We start from the raw sequence: 16,797 nt of genomic DNA, 5'->3' as shown, positions 1-16,797 counted from the left end.
GTGAAGCTTATCTCCTGCCGCTTCTTTGTGCCACCCAAGTCTGGTATTGACAGGAGATCTACGACCATGCCCCAAGCGTCTCTTGAATTGAGGTCATGGCGTGGATTTATGGCAAGGTCGATAGCACGGGCGGCCCGCTCGGCGATGGGCAGGAGCAAGCTTCGAGGAGGAACTTTTTGTGGTGCTGTATGTGAGGGTGTGTGTTTGGGTATTCGCGAGATGAGTTTTCTGTACACGTCCTCCCGGAAGGGCGTTGAGCACTGTGTCGGCCTGTAGGATTTCGTCCGTGAGGTCCGCGATTCTGAAGTGGCTCTCCACCCTGCGCAGCCACATCGATGGATTCCCGCGTAAACGGGCGCAGCTTTACGGTGAGGGGGCCCGCGATTGTGTTGCCCGGCCGTCGTGTGTTCGGGCGCTGGTGTGGAGTTGCGGGAGGGCCTCGATGCGGGGGCGGGCGGCTGTGATGGGAGGTAGGTAAACCTCCGATTCCGCGGGGTCCGCGTTTAACTGCATGAAGGAGGATATCCGCGTCCATGCTCGCTCCTTTGACCCCCTTACTGGGTGGGGTAATTTCGCGTCAGCACGCACTTTCGTCGGCGCCGTGTGGTTCCGCTAGTGACGCTGGTGGGGTGCGCCGACGAGTCAGCACGCTCAAACGCTGGTTACAGCGCCGTGTTTAGGCCGCTAAGAGCGTTTTGGAGAAATCCTGGAGCCAAGACTGAGTCGCCGTGTGAGTCCGCTAATGGCTCGGGATACTCCGGGGTCACCACTGTAAGGTGTCAAAGAAACGAGCAGGTAAAAGTTACTGCTACTTTATTACAGATCCAGGCAGCTTATATTGCGGCCGACTGACGCTGGGTCGTGAGAGACAATGGAATTGACTGTGACCTGAGGTCGAAACAATAAACAATAATATGCAGTGAACGAGTACAAATTACAATACAAAACATACAGAGCTACAATATGGATACAGTCTTGATGCCTGTGAGTGAAGAAACATGTGATACACAATGTGTGACATTCGTATAAATACCATAAAGTAAAAATGATTAAAATGCGTGACCTGGCACGTTTTAGGCGTGACTAATTGAGCTTGAAGAAAATGGGAAGTCACCAAAGAAAACAAGCTCAGCGGAGACTTAATTAATGGCGCCGCCGAAACACTATCCTGGCGCCGATGTGGTGACTTTACAAGCTCTCACCAGATATCGCAGACGAAAATGTGAGTATTACCATGTTGAATTTCAAAAAGCAAGAGCTCATTTCCGCATGGAAATTGAAAGAGCACGAAAGGAATCTTATACAATTTTCATATCTTCACTAAATTCGAAAACACCATTGACTTTAGTTTGGAAGTTAGAAAAATAGCTGGAAAATTTACTCCTTGTCAACCGCCAGTTATCAAGCTCAATGGCTGTGAATTAGCAGATCCTCGGTTAGTGGCAAGTGAGTTTGCTAATCATTTTGCAAATGTTGCAAAGAAAAATGTTGACTGATCCTATTCAGCTCAAAGAAGCTAATGGAACAGGTAGAAATTGATTTTAATGCATCAAGGAATGAACAATATCTTTTACTATGAGGGAATTTGAATCTTCTTTAATTAAGTAAATGTAATGAATCAGCTCCGGGACTGGATGATCTAACATATTCAATGATTAAGCAAACCCCCGAAAACACCAGTTTTCATATTAAGCCTTATTAACAGAATTTTCCGAGAACATAATATTATCCTCCCTAAACCTTGGGAGGTGTTAAAATTACTGCCATTCGTGAAACCAGGAAAGATCTATTCAAGACAGAGAATTATCGTCCTATTGCACTGACACCACGTCTGTGTCAGATCATGGAAACAATGGTGAACTCACGTTTGACGTTTGACCTGTCCTGCTCGGTGGTTTTGATGCGTTGGTTCGTGGTCAAAATACCTGTGACTGCTCAGTGTGGTTTTCAGCAAGCATGCACTCAACAACTGATGTGTTGCTTCGGATTGAATCTTCAATATGTGAAGCAGCTTTTGCTAACAAGCATCACCACGTCACTGTTTTCTTTGATCTTGAGAAGGCTTATGATATACAACATGGAGAAACGGCATTCTGAGGGTTCTTTATGAATGGAACCTGAGAGGCAATTTACCTCTTTTTATAAAGACATTTTTAAAAAATAGGTTATTTCAGGTTCAAGTTGGAGCAGCAATGTCAGATGTATTCAACAAAGGAGTGCCACAAGGATGCGTGTAACCTTGTTAGCCTTACTAATCAATGGGGTTTCCAAGGTAATTCCCCAGATGTAGCCTATACTCTTTGTTGACGACCTTTCGATATCTTTTGCAGCAACAAGGATGGCAATGGCTGAACGCCGCCTTCACCTGTGCATTGATAATATAGTAAAGTGGACTGTGTTGGGTCTAATGCTAGGCAGGATCAGGAAATGATACTCAGCATGGTTTCGTACCTTCATTGCAACTGACTCACAGCGGAAGTACAGATAGCTCGTGACGTGGACAATGTCACTTATATGGGCGGCGCTTAGGCGCTGCTAGCAGGTTCATCAGCTAACACATCTTACAGACTGAGATTAATAACTTTCGATTTTCTGCTAGTAAAACGGTAACCATGCATTTTTGCCGTATATGAGGATTCCATCCCGATCCAGATCTGTTCATACATGGGCAGAGAATCCCATGTGTTGGTGAAACAAGGTATCTTGGATTGATTTTTGATAGTAAGCTGACTTGGATTCCACATCTGAAGTATATCAAGACAAAATGCTTGAAAGCAATGAATGTGCTGAAGATTCTGTCTCACACTTCGTAGGGTGCAGATCGAACGCAGATGTTGAAACTGTTCAAAGCCTTGGTCTTTTCAAAATTAAAGTGTTGGCAGTCCCTTTGGGAAAATATGTTAACTAATCAAAAAATGCGCAGTATTAGGTCGTCAGTGTCTCCCTGGTCATATATGTCCTTAAATGCCAAGGAGACAAGAGACGATGCCGTGCAGATTGAGGGTTGGACAAACAAAACTTACTCATGGGTTCTTGATGGCCCGTGAAAGTCCTCAATTTTGCAATGACTGTACGAAAATTCATTATAGCCCCAGAAACGACATCTGCCATCCCTCTTTCTGCACACACACACTGGGAGAGAAACTCACTGCCTTTGTCGCAAGAGATGCTATCATTGACAAAGAACAAGGTAAAGCTGTGCACAAATTTCTTCTATAAGCTTCCTGTTGACTTCAAAAGTAAGTTGCCAAAATCGTAATCACCTAAAATTACCTAAGACACTATCTTCATTCTAAGTTATTTGATTTCCAACTCCTGTCTTCAATCAAATGCAAATCATTTAAAATGTTTTTCACTCCAAATTTAGATTTCATAATTATATTCACTAAGCACATAAGAACACTTCCACAGGCTTTAATCTGATAAAACTCCCAATAAAACTCTTGAGTTTCACTGGAATTTGTTTAGGTTACAAATATATATATATATATATGTATATATATATTATATATATATATATATATATATATATATATATATATATATATATATATATATATATATATAGCCTATATTGTCACCCATTGTCAACTCTGATATCGAACTTACAATTCATTTTTTAAGTTCTCTCTGACAGCACAACACACTAGAAAGCTATTGCTTTTATAAAATACATTTTGTAAGACATACCCGGGATGTACCAAGGCCAATTACTGGGAAACTTTGTCCATTATGAAGCTTCACTGAAGGCACTGTAACTGACATGTTTAAAAATGTCCCTCCCTTGGTGGTTGGGGCGAGCGCATTAAAATTGTTATGAAGGTGCAACTGCTATTGATCCTCACAGTGTGTCTCGTTGGCTAAGCTATACCATAAACTAGGCCTAGTAATAAAATCACAACCTTCTATAATAATGCATCTAAGCATATATGTTATTGTGAATTAGTATCTGCATACCACATTGATTGAAAAATATTCTTCAACGAAATCAAATTTTAATAAAAACTACAATATAAAAATATTGTATAATCACCGTGGTTAATTCATCGCGTGATCACTACCTGTGATAACATTAACTGATAAAACGTAAACACTTGAGATATGGAAGAATAGACTGCCATCTCATGCTAACAATGCGTAAATGGTTTGTTTTAAGTCTTATTCCAATGAACTGCATTAAATCATTTTGATATTAGAAGTGTTAACCAACACAAAACCACATCAAAACTGTTATCATTATTATTTATAATGCTAGCTTATGCTTACAATACTGTACGTAGCAAATTAATAGGCCAATAAATTGAATAGCAAACTTCAACAGGGTCTTTACATTCTAAAGCAGCATTATGGTTTCATGTTATACATAAAGATATCAACATTGCCAATCAAATTTACGTATACTGAAGATGGTAAAACAAGAAATCATCCAGTGATGATCTGAATCATTGTTATTGAAAATGAAAAACAACAACAAACTAAAACTAATGTTACCCAAAAATACTGAATCCTGAAGGTTGCCTGATATCCCCATAGCTAGATGATATTTAAAAAAACAGTAGAACCAATGATCTGAAGAAAGGTATTAACTTTATCAACACAAGTAACCTTATGTGCAAAAGGGGTGGCACTAACATAATTAGAGTGGCACAAATGTAATCCTAACCCTCTTGTTGGGACCAAGGATATTACAGGAATACAATCATCCCCAATTTATGAAGATGGTCAAACAAGACAGAATGCAAGTTTTACCCCAAATATCTGCCCACCATGGAATCCATAGCTGACTCTTGAGTTAGCTGAGTAATTAGGCTGGATTGGTTGATTTAACCATTCATGGGTAGTCTTGGTTCACATCCTATTAGAGCTTTCATATGGGTTGCTTAAATACTTGTATAACAGCGTGCATTTAATGACAATTTTACTAAAGGTAAGTTGACATCCCAGTCTGGATCTTGTCCAACTGTATGTCTCAGAGTGTCTAATGCTTTTCGGTTATTCCTTTCCACCAGTCCATCACTTGCAGGATGATAGGGCTGTATGTTAACCTTCTTTACCTTGAATGTATTAAAAATTTCTTGAATCATAGCATTGTTGAATTCCAACCCGTTATCTGAGATTAACAGCTGTGGTGTAGAAATACAGCAGAATGCCTTGTCACAGAGAGTAACAGCACAGTCTCTAGCACTCTTACCAGGTAATGGTACCACCTTGGATATCTGGTAAATATAATACATATACTAGTATGTTTTTGTTCCCCCTACTTGTGCTGCATAGATTGGTGATTAAATCTACTATTCTCTCAAATGTAGTCTGTAGGAGAGAATATTTTTCCCAAGGTACCTCTTATCTGCTCTTCCCTTGTAACTGTTGCAAATATTGCAACTTTTTATATCTATTTACATCATTATAGAGACCTTTCCCGTGCAAATGTTACTTAATCTGTCTAACTGTTCATCTTGACCTAGGTTAGCTCTTATCAGATTAAAATGCGTGAGTTCAATAACTCTGCTTTGTAAAAGTTTTGGCACAATCTTCTTGGCTAGAAAATGATTGTCACCCCAGGTTAACCAACATAAGGTTCCATTTATAATTCTTAATTCATCCAACAGGCATCCACTCTTCTTACTTGACACCTTTTCTAGCTGAGGCAAAAGTAGTATCTCATTTTCCATATATTTTACTAATTCTTTCAAATCTTCATCTTGTCTTTACTCCTTCATAAGGTGTGCCCTGGATAGTTCTTCTGAATATTGCATCACAAATATCCCATTCGTGGCTACATTAACTTGTGATCCTTTGTTAATCAGGCCTATGCAGTTATCTAGAGGAACATCTCAATAATGCATCTGCAACCTTATCTGCCTTACCTGGTACATACTTTAATTCTATTTCATAATCTTGGGCAGTCATGAACCACCTTGCTCTGCACCCAGAGAAATTTGAATTCTTCAACATCTCTATGACAGCTGTGAGATCAGTGAGGACTGTTATTTCGTAACCAACATAATATATCTGAAGTGCTTAAAGGGGTCTGTAACTAAGGATTCCTTATCAGTTCCAAAGTACTTAACTTCTGTAGGCTTCATCTTTCTACTGTAGTAAGCTACAGCTTGATAATTGTTACCTGTTTTCTGCATAAGGCATGCTCCTATTCCGGTAGAACTTGCATCTGTTGCTAGGAAGAATTCCTTAGTGAAATCTGGAAAGGACAAAATTGGAGGGTTTGATAACCTCTCCTTTAATACCTCAAAAGTTTCTTATTGGCTTGCCCTCCATTCAAAATCTACATCCTCCCTTAAGAGATCCATTAATAGAGCAGATGTGGTTGCAAAGTTCTTGATAAACCTGTGGTTAAAACCTGCTTATACTGTACTAGAAATGATTTCACATCCTTCTTACACTGAGGCCTGGCATATTCTTTAATGGCCTTCGCATTTAAATTGTTTGCTTCAACACCTCTTTCACTTAGGGTGAGCCCTAAGTATTCAAATCTTGTCCTTAAGAAAGAATATTTCTTTAATTCTAACTTCAAATTTGCTTTCCTAAGTCTCTTCAAGACTTCTTTGACAAGTCTTATATGTTCCTCTATAGTGTCGGTGGCTATTACCAAGTCATCAGTGTAACAGTGGACTCCATTCCCCAGTAATCCATCCAACACGATATCCATTAATTGGACAAAAGTTGCCAGCTAGACTTAAGATCAAAGGGCAGTCTTACGTATTGATATCTACGATTACTAGTGGAAAAAGCAATTAATTCTTTACTTTCTTCACCTGAGGGAATTTGTAAGACTCCCCGGAATAGATCTATAGTGGTTAATTGTCGTCTGGATACTATGGACGTGATGAGATCTCTCATAGACGGCACTGGACAAGGATCTATTATTGTGATCGTATCTAATTCCCTGAAATCTACCACAACTCTGTAAGACTTATCCTTCTTAGGCACCGACAAAAGAGAGAAAGACCAAGGTGATTTAAAGGGTTCAATTATACTTTCATATTTCATGTCCTGGACTTCCCTTTTAATAATATTTGTGAGTGAGCCACCCTATAAGAAGGGTCTGGTGTTGGGCAGTATGTCAATCCAGTGTGAATGGCATCTGTGTTTCCTAATGTATCCTCTTCTATAGCAACTATCTCTGTACTCGCTCAATAGTTCTTTAAGGGAAAAACTTAAAGAAATATTGAGCGAGGGACGCACAAAGGCGGCCCACAGAAACTGATGAACAGCGGGAACAAAGATCATCTGTAGAGAGGCAAAGACAAGTGCAAAGGCAGGCCACAAAAACTGATGAACAGAGTGAGCTAAGATTGGCTGCTGGCAGAGCAAGGGACACACACAAAGGCGGACCACAGTTCACAGACTCACTGCTGTGGTAAAGCAACTGAAATGTCAATCTTGGCATTCTGAGGTCTTGGAAGTGTACCATTACCAAGTTGCAACAACCAATGAGCAAATGCAATTTCCTCTGGTCGAGCTTGCATGTTGACTGTTATCCCTGTGTGAGCCTGTGAACTCTAAAATTTTCACCTAATTAAAATGCACCCATTAAACAAGAAACTAGTGAATGTGAGTAATAGTGAGCATCCGGTAGTAATATGTTTATATATATATATATATATATATATATATATATATATATATATATATATATATATATATATATATATATATATATATATATACAGTGTTCTAACACTTTTTTGAAGGGAGGTTCCAGGGCCTAATAGTAAATGCAAAATCCTATATATGCAAAAATATATATATAAATAGATATATCTATATATTAGATATATATATATATACAGCGGCAGACTACAGTGTTCGCGACAGACAATGAGATTGGTTCCAGACCCAATGCAGAAATAAAACAATAAAAACAGCTTATAACAGCTTTAACTGCCAAACAAAAAACAGACAGAATTCAAACCAAATATAATCTTATGCCTGTGAACAAAAAATTTACAAGATACTAATTTGACAACAGTTTAAACAAAAAATATACCGGTTAAATTATCATACTAAAAAACTTTTAATATTAATTCAACTAAAATACACCCCATACCATCATCCCAAAATACCGATTTGGTCATCTTAAATTAGTACCCCAAAACAGAATAATTAATGACTTAGGTTTTTATGATAAACTTATAACAATGATTTACGTCTAATGCACCCAGAGTTTAAAAATAATCATCTTATGATTTTGACGACAACAAAATTTTCGGTTTATAAAATTTTTAAGACAAATTAAATAACCCTGTCTTAAAAGAACGTGGATTATAGCCTACATAGTTTAAATGATTGAATTGTATGACATGGCATAGCCGTTTGACCAATTGTATTGAAGGCTGTTTTCTTTAGAAAATTGGAAAAACAATTAAAACTTGCTCAGCGGAGACTTCGACTTTTTTCAGTGGAGACTCGAACAGCGGCTCTGCAGATTATTCACAATCCCCTCTAAAAATGCATATTGCCAAATACCCTGTGACTAAACCACAGATTTATAATGTCTATTTTAAAAATAATTTACAATTTGTAGTTTAAACAAAAATATAGTAAATTATCATACTAAAACAATTTAATATTATTTCAAAAAATGGGCCCCAGACCATCATCCCAAAACACCCTTGGTCATCTTAGATTAGTACCTCTCTTTCTACAACTGTTACTCTTATATTGTATACGCCCCTAAAATACTTTGAAATTTACTAATGTTAAAATATTTTTGGATGTAAACACAACAAAATATCTATAAAATGTTTAAAAAATTAAATAATTATCTTCTTTTATTTTCACAAGTAGTCAGACTGGAAAATCAAATGAAAATACATAAGCAATATTTTAAATCATTGTATTGAAGTTGTCCTGTTTTCTTTATATATTCAAAATTAAAAACACTTTCTTTTTTTCAAATAACATTTATTCACTAATTACTGCATTTTTCATAATGTGAGAGAGACTAAATAGAGATTTTATGATAAAAATAATTTACAATGTATTTACACTGAGTAATTCAAATTGTTAACACCAGTTTGGGCCCAGACTGAGCATAACAGGAATGAACGAAGCTCTCTCTCTCTTTCTTTAAACCATAATGTAAGATGTATTTGACATTTATTATGTAAAGTGTTTTTGCATATTTAGTCATGAACACAAATGAAAAATTTAAAATATTTAGTAATAAATATTTTATTTTCCAGTCAAAAAGCAGACTGGAAAATCATAATTGAAAGTTATTGGTTATTTTAAAAATTGTACAATATGGTGACATCCCACAAAAACTTTGAAAGTAATATCATTTCAAACAAAATCATGACAAAAGAGAGAGTGTGGAAAAGTGAGTGAGAAAAAGTGGAGTAGCAGATTCAAATCATATACCTGTTATGCTCAGTCTGGGTATCAACCTGGAATGAGCTTAGCAAATACACTGTAAATCATTTTTATCATAAAAATCAGTATTTAGTCATGAATATATATAAAAGACAGTATTAGTGAATAAAGTGTTATCTACAAAAAAAGTGATTTAGTGATAATTTTATATTATGGTCCATATAAAAATCTGCAAATAAAGTTATACAGAAAAGTGAAAGATATGTTATACAAAATCCAGGACAAAATATAGCGTGGAATATAGTGTGAAAAATATATATATATATATATATATATATATATATATATATATATATATATATATATATATATATATATAATGTATATATATATATATATATATATATATATATATATATATATATATATATATATATATATATATATATATATATATATATATATATATATATATATATATATACTGTAATACCTTGTGGATATGTGTTTAAGGTTTCGTGATTTCATAGATTCGTGAAATTTTCATTGGAACCTAATTAATTTGCATCTGCAATTTTTTCACATCTGCAAAATTTGCGAAATCCTCGAAAAATCCTGCAGAAGTATTTATGGTAATTTTTTAAGTAATTTATAAGTTTTCATACTTTTAAGTGTAAAATTGATGAGAAAAATTTGTATTATTTTTAATTTTGTACATAAATATGATACAAAGGTAAACTAACATACTTTATGTTAAAGTAAAATCCATCAAAATCACAAAACAGCTGTTTCTCAATTAATTTGTTTACTAATGTAAACATACCACAGTTTCCCTTACTCTTTCTCTCTCACTATATATTATCAGTACTATAATTTTAATCTTGTTAAAGATATTTTACTGTAATATTGCTATACATATATATATGCCTCATGGTATAAGAAAACTCCATGACGACATGTTATTGGCTGGAAGGATTGGAAGCAGCCAATCACACAGCAGGGTAGGTTTCATGACGACATGCTATTGGCTAGAAGGGTTGGAAGCAGCCAATTGTAGAGCGTGTTTTAAATATTTTTAATGAGTACATTTATTTTTGTTCTCTCTCTCTCTTCCTTTCTCATAGTTAGCGGGCACACATATTTTTACAACTTATTATTTCTCTGTATATCTTTATGTAATTTTAAATTGATTGAATACCTGTACCCCTTACAAATATTTGTGTATGTTTCCTTTATTCTATTGATTGTACCTTTGTTATTGACTTTTTAACATACGAAGTTTACCTTGCTGACAATGACAAAGAAAACATCAGTCATTAAGTTTACAGTCCCAATTGTTACTTGGTTTTACCTCACTGTGAGTGCAAAAGAAAATGGCAGCCAATGAATTAGTATAGGGGTAACATTACTATACTGTACTGTAAATGCTCTCGTGTGGCAAACACCCATTAGGCGATACTGTACTCTATTTTTACATTAACCATTTATTTCTTTTTTTAATGGTAATGTATTAAGCTAACTTTTAAATGAAATTATAGTAAAGTGCTTTAGGAGCATGATTTGAGTCATATTTAGGGTTTAAACTCTAAAAATAAGCATTTATTAGCATTTCTAGTGACTCGTAACAAACATTCGTGATTCCTCCTGATCAATGACTGGTTCTGGAACCCAACCTCACAAATCTTTGAGGTATTATATATATATATATATATATATATATATATATATATATATATGTGTGTGCATGTGTGTGTGTTTCAAAAGAAAAATTATAAAAGAATATGTAGGATATTAATAGAGCAACACAAGATACAGTAATTTATTACAATTAATATACAAAGTAGGCATAAACATGAATAAATGGCAAGTTATTCATAAATAATCTAATAACATTCTTATTAACATAAATTACATGACTCACTTTCACAGGGGATCATTCTAAGTCTGACAAACTTGATAATGTATCACTAACATTGGAAGGCATATAAGAGCTTATAGAATCTGTATGTAGTGTCGCAACTTCCAGTTGTTTAGGCATCAAAAGGGCTGCAATTCTGGCACTAATATTGCTAACAGTACTGTCTTCATCTTCCTTGTCCTTTGCTAAAACTGAGACACTTGAATGGGACAGATTTCTGGGGCTGCTTAGAACTTCACTCGGCTTGTCTAAAACTGAAGGTTCTGATTTTGTGTAAGTTTTATGCAATTCCCTTATTTTACTTTCTTTATAAAGACTCTTCATGTGCTTAGCATTTAAATCTTTTGAAGTGTCAACATTATCCTTTGGCGAATCACAGAGATCATTGTCTGAGTTAATTATTTCCCCAATGCTAAATGTTTCCCCAGTCCTAACAAACTTTGCTTTCACATTCTTTACATCATCAGATGCAACTGACTGTAAATTTTTTCTCACAGAAATAGAAGAAACAGCACTACTAACAGCCTCTTCAGCAAAGGACATTTCACTCATCTTTTCAAATCCTTGGCTACCATTCCTCAAAAGAACATCAGCTTTCCTGCCTTTCATTATTTCTTGATATACTTCTTTTGAAAGATTGGATACCTCACTAACTTCTGAGGCTTCTGGTGACAAGGTTGCACTTGAAGAATCAGCATCAGATTCACTCCTGTCAGGAATATCAACTTCAGAAATACTTTCTTGGCTTGAAGATGTTTCTTTTTTTATCGATTTTTTCTCTATAATGCTAGCACTTTTTTGGGAACCTATACTATTAGATATCAATTCCTGATTCTTTGCATCTGGAAACTTGCTGTCACTTTTAACAGAACTTTTCACTGAACTAATTTCTTTGCTGTTAGAAGCTTTCATTTTAATGTCCCGCATTGTGTTTGTTCCTTTTCCCTCTTTACTATGTTTTTTTGGTTCACCCTTAGATATCGACAGATGTGACAGTTCTTTACTTGATGCACTCCTTTGACAACTCACCAGATTCAGAATTCTCTTGATATACTGGAAACTCTGTCACAGAGTATGGATCAGGTTTGGAGTTGGTTGATACTTCAAAATCATCATCATATTCAGTAAGACGACTATGATTATAATCAGAAATGTCAAAAGTCCTATCTTTTTCTATTTGACTGCATTTTCTTCCCTTTACATTATCTCTTGAATCAATTTTCTTCAATATCTCTTTATTTATCTGTGTAAACTGATTTGAAGTTTCATGCGCTACAGTTTGTTGTGCAAAGTCTTTATGACAATCAAAATAACGAGTCATTTTTTCATTGGAGTCACTACTTGCCTGACAGCCAACTGAAACCAAAAGCGAACCTTTGTTTTTCAATAATCTTCTTTTCTTGATATCAGTCAATTCATCTTTAAAATTCTTCTCTAATGACTGTAGTTTCTGCTTTACTTGGTATCTAACTTCAGCATGAAGCTGATGTGCTAACTGAGGATCTAATTTTGCCCTGCGAAGCAATGACGTTCGGGTTAGTTTAGGATAAACAGCTTTATTTTGCATGTTACATGAAGCAACAGGAGTTGAACGTAGCCAGCCTTTGGGCATTTTTAGAGTCTGACACTTATTGTTCTCAGCTTTTCTCTCTGGATTCTTAATACTACTTTCATTGACAGATCCTGAAATACTAGATAGTTTATCATTGCTTTTCCCTTTATCCTTTGACTCAGACTCTGGTGATGTCTGCAAGGAAGTTTCACTCCTGTATGACTCAATGCTGCCTGAGTATGAGTTAGACTCTTGTTCCAGATCGTTGAAACAACTATCAAAATTACCTGCAACTTCAAAAAAGCCTCCAAAGTCTGTCATTTTTTCATTCCATATTTTTTCACTTTCAGAATCATGACCATAATATAAAATGGGACCAGGCTGATGGCAGTTATCTGATTTTTTGCAAGAAACAACATTTGTATTCTCTGCATTTACTTGTTCTCCAGGAGATGCTTCACTTCTCACTAATGCAGCTATTCTCAGTGCAATTTCTTCCGATGATTCACGTTGTACAACCATTTCTTTACTATCTGAGGGTCTTGAACACTTAAAGGAGTGTTCAAGTCCATAGGCATTACTACCAAAAACTTGATTAGGGTTTTCATCTGTCATCACATCTGTGTGTTTTGCAGACTTGAAATTTTCATTAAAAAATTTTTCCTTTCTGGCAGGACTTATGTTTTCCTTGCCAACAGAGACAAAATTATTGACAACTGTGTTTAATAAATCTTGATCTGCACTGTCATTATGTCTCACTGCATGAAGTACTACATCCTCTCCTAAATGTCGAAGAGAGACAGACATAGTCATATACCCTACTAAGTTTCCAATGTGATTTCTTAATTCTACTTTCCCTGCCATATGTCCATCTATTTCTCCATGAGGCTGTAACTGTAAAGTACATTTTCCAAAGAAGGCAGGTGGATATATTAATGCATTCATAACAATAACCACTACATTTTGTGATAAAATAACTCTGCCATTGAAACTGGAACTTTGATTATCACTTGTACTCTTTTGCAAGGATTCCTGTGGCACTGTATACAAGCATGACTTTCCTCTGTGGAAGATGAATTTACCACCATTGAGATAACTCTCTTCCACTTCCAGAGGTAGAAACTGATGTCCACTGCTGATATACTGGAGATGGCTTGTGATACTTTCAGGTGTAAGAAAGGGAATATACAATAATGGTCCTTTTGATATCTGAAAAGAAAAACTGCTTGTTATATGTTTTACATATTTTATCCAAAAATGTAGAAAAATTGCAAACTTTACAAAACTTTACTACAAGAGAGGCAAATGTAATATTCATCTGTGCTGGTTGTATTATCTGCTCAACATTACAGATAAAGTTTAGGATTTTTCATGGGGAAGAAACTCAGATGAGCATGACTGTAGAAAATTATCTCGCCATATCACAAAACCTGTGTTAACAGACTTACCTCTTAAAATGGGACCTTTTAAATAATTCCAGAAATACAAATAAATGCAGAGAATTCCACATTCTGGAAGTCAACAGCAGATCCCACAGTTTGTAAAATCCACACAGCATCTGTGGAACTGTGGAGCCCAATGTGCTTAAGAAAGCTGTGACAGTAAAGGCATCACAGTCAAAAAAGCTCTTAAGAACAATAACAAGTCTTATCAACAGAATAAGCAGAGAGCAGAAGCCACATGTCTGAGATGACATGGATCTGTTTTGGAAATAGAGCTGAATTCTTTAAGACACTGAATGCCTTTTATTAAATTATTTCCGTAAGACATAAAGCCCAACAATTAATTCAAACTGGAGAACAATGCTGCATACAGAGATGAATAAGTCCTCCATAAATCCTAGGAAAAACTTAGAGACGTACTAATCAAACAGAGTAATTATAACTAATCAAACAGAGTAATTATATTCACTTTATTAGTATAACTACAGAGAAAGTGACACAGAGATAAAACTTCTGAATGGAGGTGAGAAGGATAGGAGATGACTTGTGAAAACTGAATGGTTAGCCATATGGGAACTGAGTATTCTAATGTCAATATCAGATCATCAACATGTGAACTTTTAGGGCACGAGAGGACTTGAAACAACTGATTCGAAGGACACCACTAAAGATGGGGGGAAGGGACAGACATAGCACTACCAGATGAACAAATAGAACAGACTGACAACAAACATGTAATAAAATAACTGTACAGAGAGGAGTGAAGCCATAAATAGGAAGTTTGGCTACCAAGACTGTCAAAAGCCTCTGAGATATCAAAGCAGTGATGGAAGATCCCCCAAATATGGATAAAGAACACAGAATATCAATGGTTGGTCTTGCCTAAAGGACTGGGTAATTTCCAAGACATTAGTTAGAGTAAAAATAAGAGCAATGAGGCAACTGTTAGGGTTGTTTGAGAAAACTGTTAGAGTTGTTAGATCAGTGATCATTCTGGAGATCAGGTATTGCAAGTATGTACTCCTAAGATGAACAATGAACATCAGTACTTGAGAAGCTAAGAAGAGATGCTGTCAACAAAATAGGTCCTCCCTACCTTTCAACTGAGAAATGGTGGATAGGAAGCTTAGTGCCAGGGCTAACTGCAATGACAGTATCTAAGGACGAATTAAGAGGCAAGCAGAGCGAAAAACAAGTGACTCTCTGAAGAGAAGAGCAAAGTCAGATTTCCAGAGGATTTTGGAGATGATTTTGTATTAAGAGAAAAGGGAATTGTTGTACTGAATTCTGGAAAATAGCAGTGACTTTGAGGAAAGGGGATAGCCAGATTTACAGACAATTTTGGAGATGGTCTTGTATGATGAGAAAAGGGCACTGTTGGGATGAATTTATAAGGTTTCCTCTTTGTACATGATTTCTTAGCACTGTAAAGTTTAGTTTAGCTTTGAAGGCAGCAAAAGTCATGGCAGAACAAAATTCAAAGTAAGCTTAGTATATCCACCCCATAGCCTTACTAGCTAGAGCACACTTAACACCTTCACCCCTTCAGCAAGTACCCCAAAGGCTTGTGAGTTGTCATATGAACAGAACCATCAACCCCAAAGGAAAAATCATGAATAAAAGTATGTAAGTCATGAAACTCGGCTTGGTCAGAGTGCCCTATACTGTATTTTAGGTAATATAGGGAATAAGCTGAGGATATGCAGTTTAGCAGTTGAGGAAAGGTCAGAGCATTGGCTACTTACTCATGTCAGTATGGAACATGTGTTGGGTAGCTGGTAATGTTCAAAATCATTGAGATTATAAAAGTTGATAACTTTCCAGTCACCAGAAATCAATCCTGAGAGTTCAGTCAAAAGTGTGATATATATTGAAAACCCTAAGATCAAAGACCTAAATAAGTAATTGAATAGAATATAAAAATTCATGGCAGTATGTTGAGCATTCAAAAATGGAGGTATACTCAAGAGCTGAAAGGACTGTTAACAAAATTAAATAAATATGCTACAGTAACAGTAACAAGCACATTTTTACCCACATAACGTCTTGCAACTCACACAAAGGAAACAAGTAAGACTATAGTGGGAGCAACCAAAAGATGAACTGAAGCCTCACTTGACACTTGGGTTTGAAAAAGAAGAACAGAGATGATATATTACAGGGGGTTTTCAATACAAAAGGTGGAAAAGGTCTGGAAGTATTTGTACAATGTTGAAAGATGCAGGTATATTACCAGATGGTACTTCATAAGCACAATAAATAAATAATACAGCTGGATCACAAGATCATCTTTTTACCAGCACAGGCACAAACTATGGGATTCATGACATCCCACTAAGGTGGGTACTAGGAACTATTGTCAGTATGTTGCCTTTTTTGCTTTATTATATTATTTTGTAATTTTAATATTATGCCACTTAGGCAGTAATTTGTAACTTCCCTTGTCTCCTCCTCATTCGGTTGTTAGCTCGTTTAACTTTTGTATTAACAATTGTTTCTGTTTTTACATGGTTGGCAGTTGCTTGGTCTCTCCCCTGTGAGGAAGGGTG

General features: G+C 35.8%; 2 protein-coding genes across 9 annotated transcripts in view; both read right to left on the bottom strand.

Moving 5' to 3' along the window:
* LOC136852531 (1,5-anhydro-D-fructose reductase-like) overlaps positions 1 to 16,797 on the bottom strand; it is a 149,209-nt gene that overhangs the window by 18,407 nt on the left and 114,005 nt on the right. For 4 of the 8 annotated variants that reach the window (XM_067127254.1, XM_067127252.1, XM_067127251.1 and 1 more), the window contains one exon: positions 11,142 to 14,015. The exons of 3 other annotated variants lie outside the window; for them this stretch is intronic. In XM_067127254.1, the coding sequence (XP_066983355.1) occupies positions 12,255 to 14,015 (1,761 nt within the window). In that variant the 3' untranslated portion in view covers positions 11,142 to 12,254. Of the gene's footprint in view, positions 1 to 3,690; positions 4,008 to 11,141; positions 14,016 to 16,797 lie in introns of those variants that run through there. One more of the 8 variants, XM_067127258.1, reaches the window with a different exon arrangement.
* Positions 11,142 to 12,181, bottom strand: LOC136852534 (uncharacterized). The gene has a single exon (XM_067127261.1). The coding sequence runs from the start codon at positions 12,179 to 12,181 to the stop codon at positions 11,270 to 11,272; it is 912 nt and encodes a 303-aa protein (XP_066983362.1). The 3' UTR covers positions 11,142 to 11,269.

Source organism: Macrobrachium rosenbergii, chromosome 25 (genome assembly GCF_040412425.1).
Source record: "Macrobrachium rosenbergii isolate ZJJX-2024 chromosome 25, ASM4041242v1, whole genome shotgun sequence".
Lineage (NCBI taxonomy): Eukaryota > Metazoa > Arthropoda > Malacostraca > Decapoda > Palaemonidae > Macrobrachium > Macrobrachium rosenbergii.
Note: the sequence above shows the minus strand (reverse complement) of the source record. Positions and strands in the feature narration are given on the sequence as shown.

What these genes read in the sequence shown, in the direction of transcription:
- LOC136852534 (XM_067127261.1), bottom strand. Translation starts at nt 12,181, where the DNA reads ATGCGGGACATTAAAATGAAAGCTTCTAACAGCAAAGAAATTAGTTCA.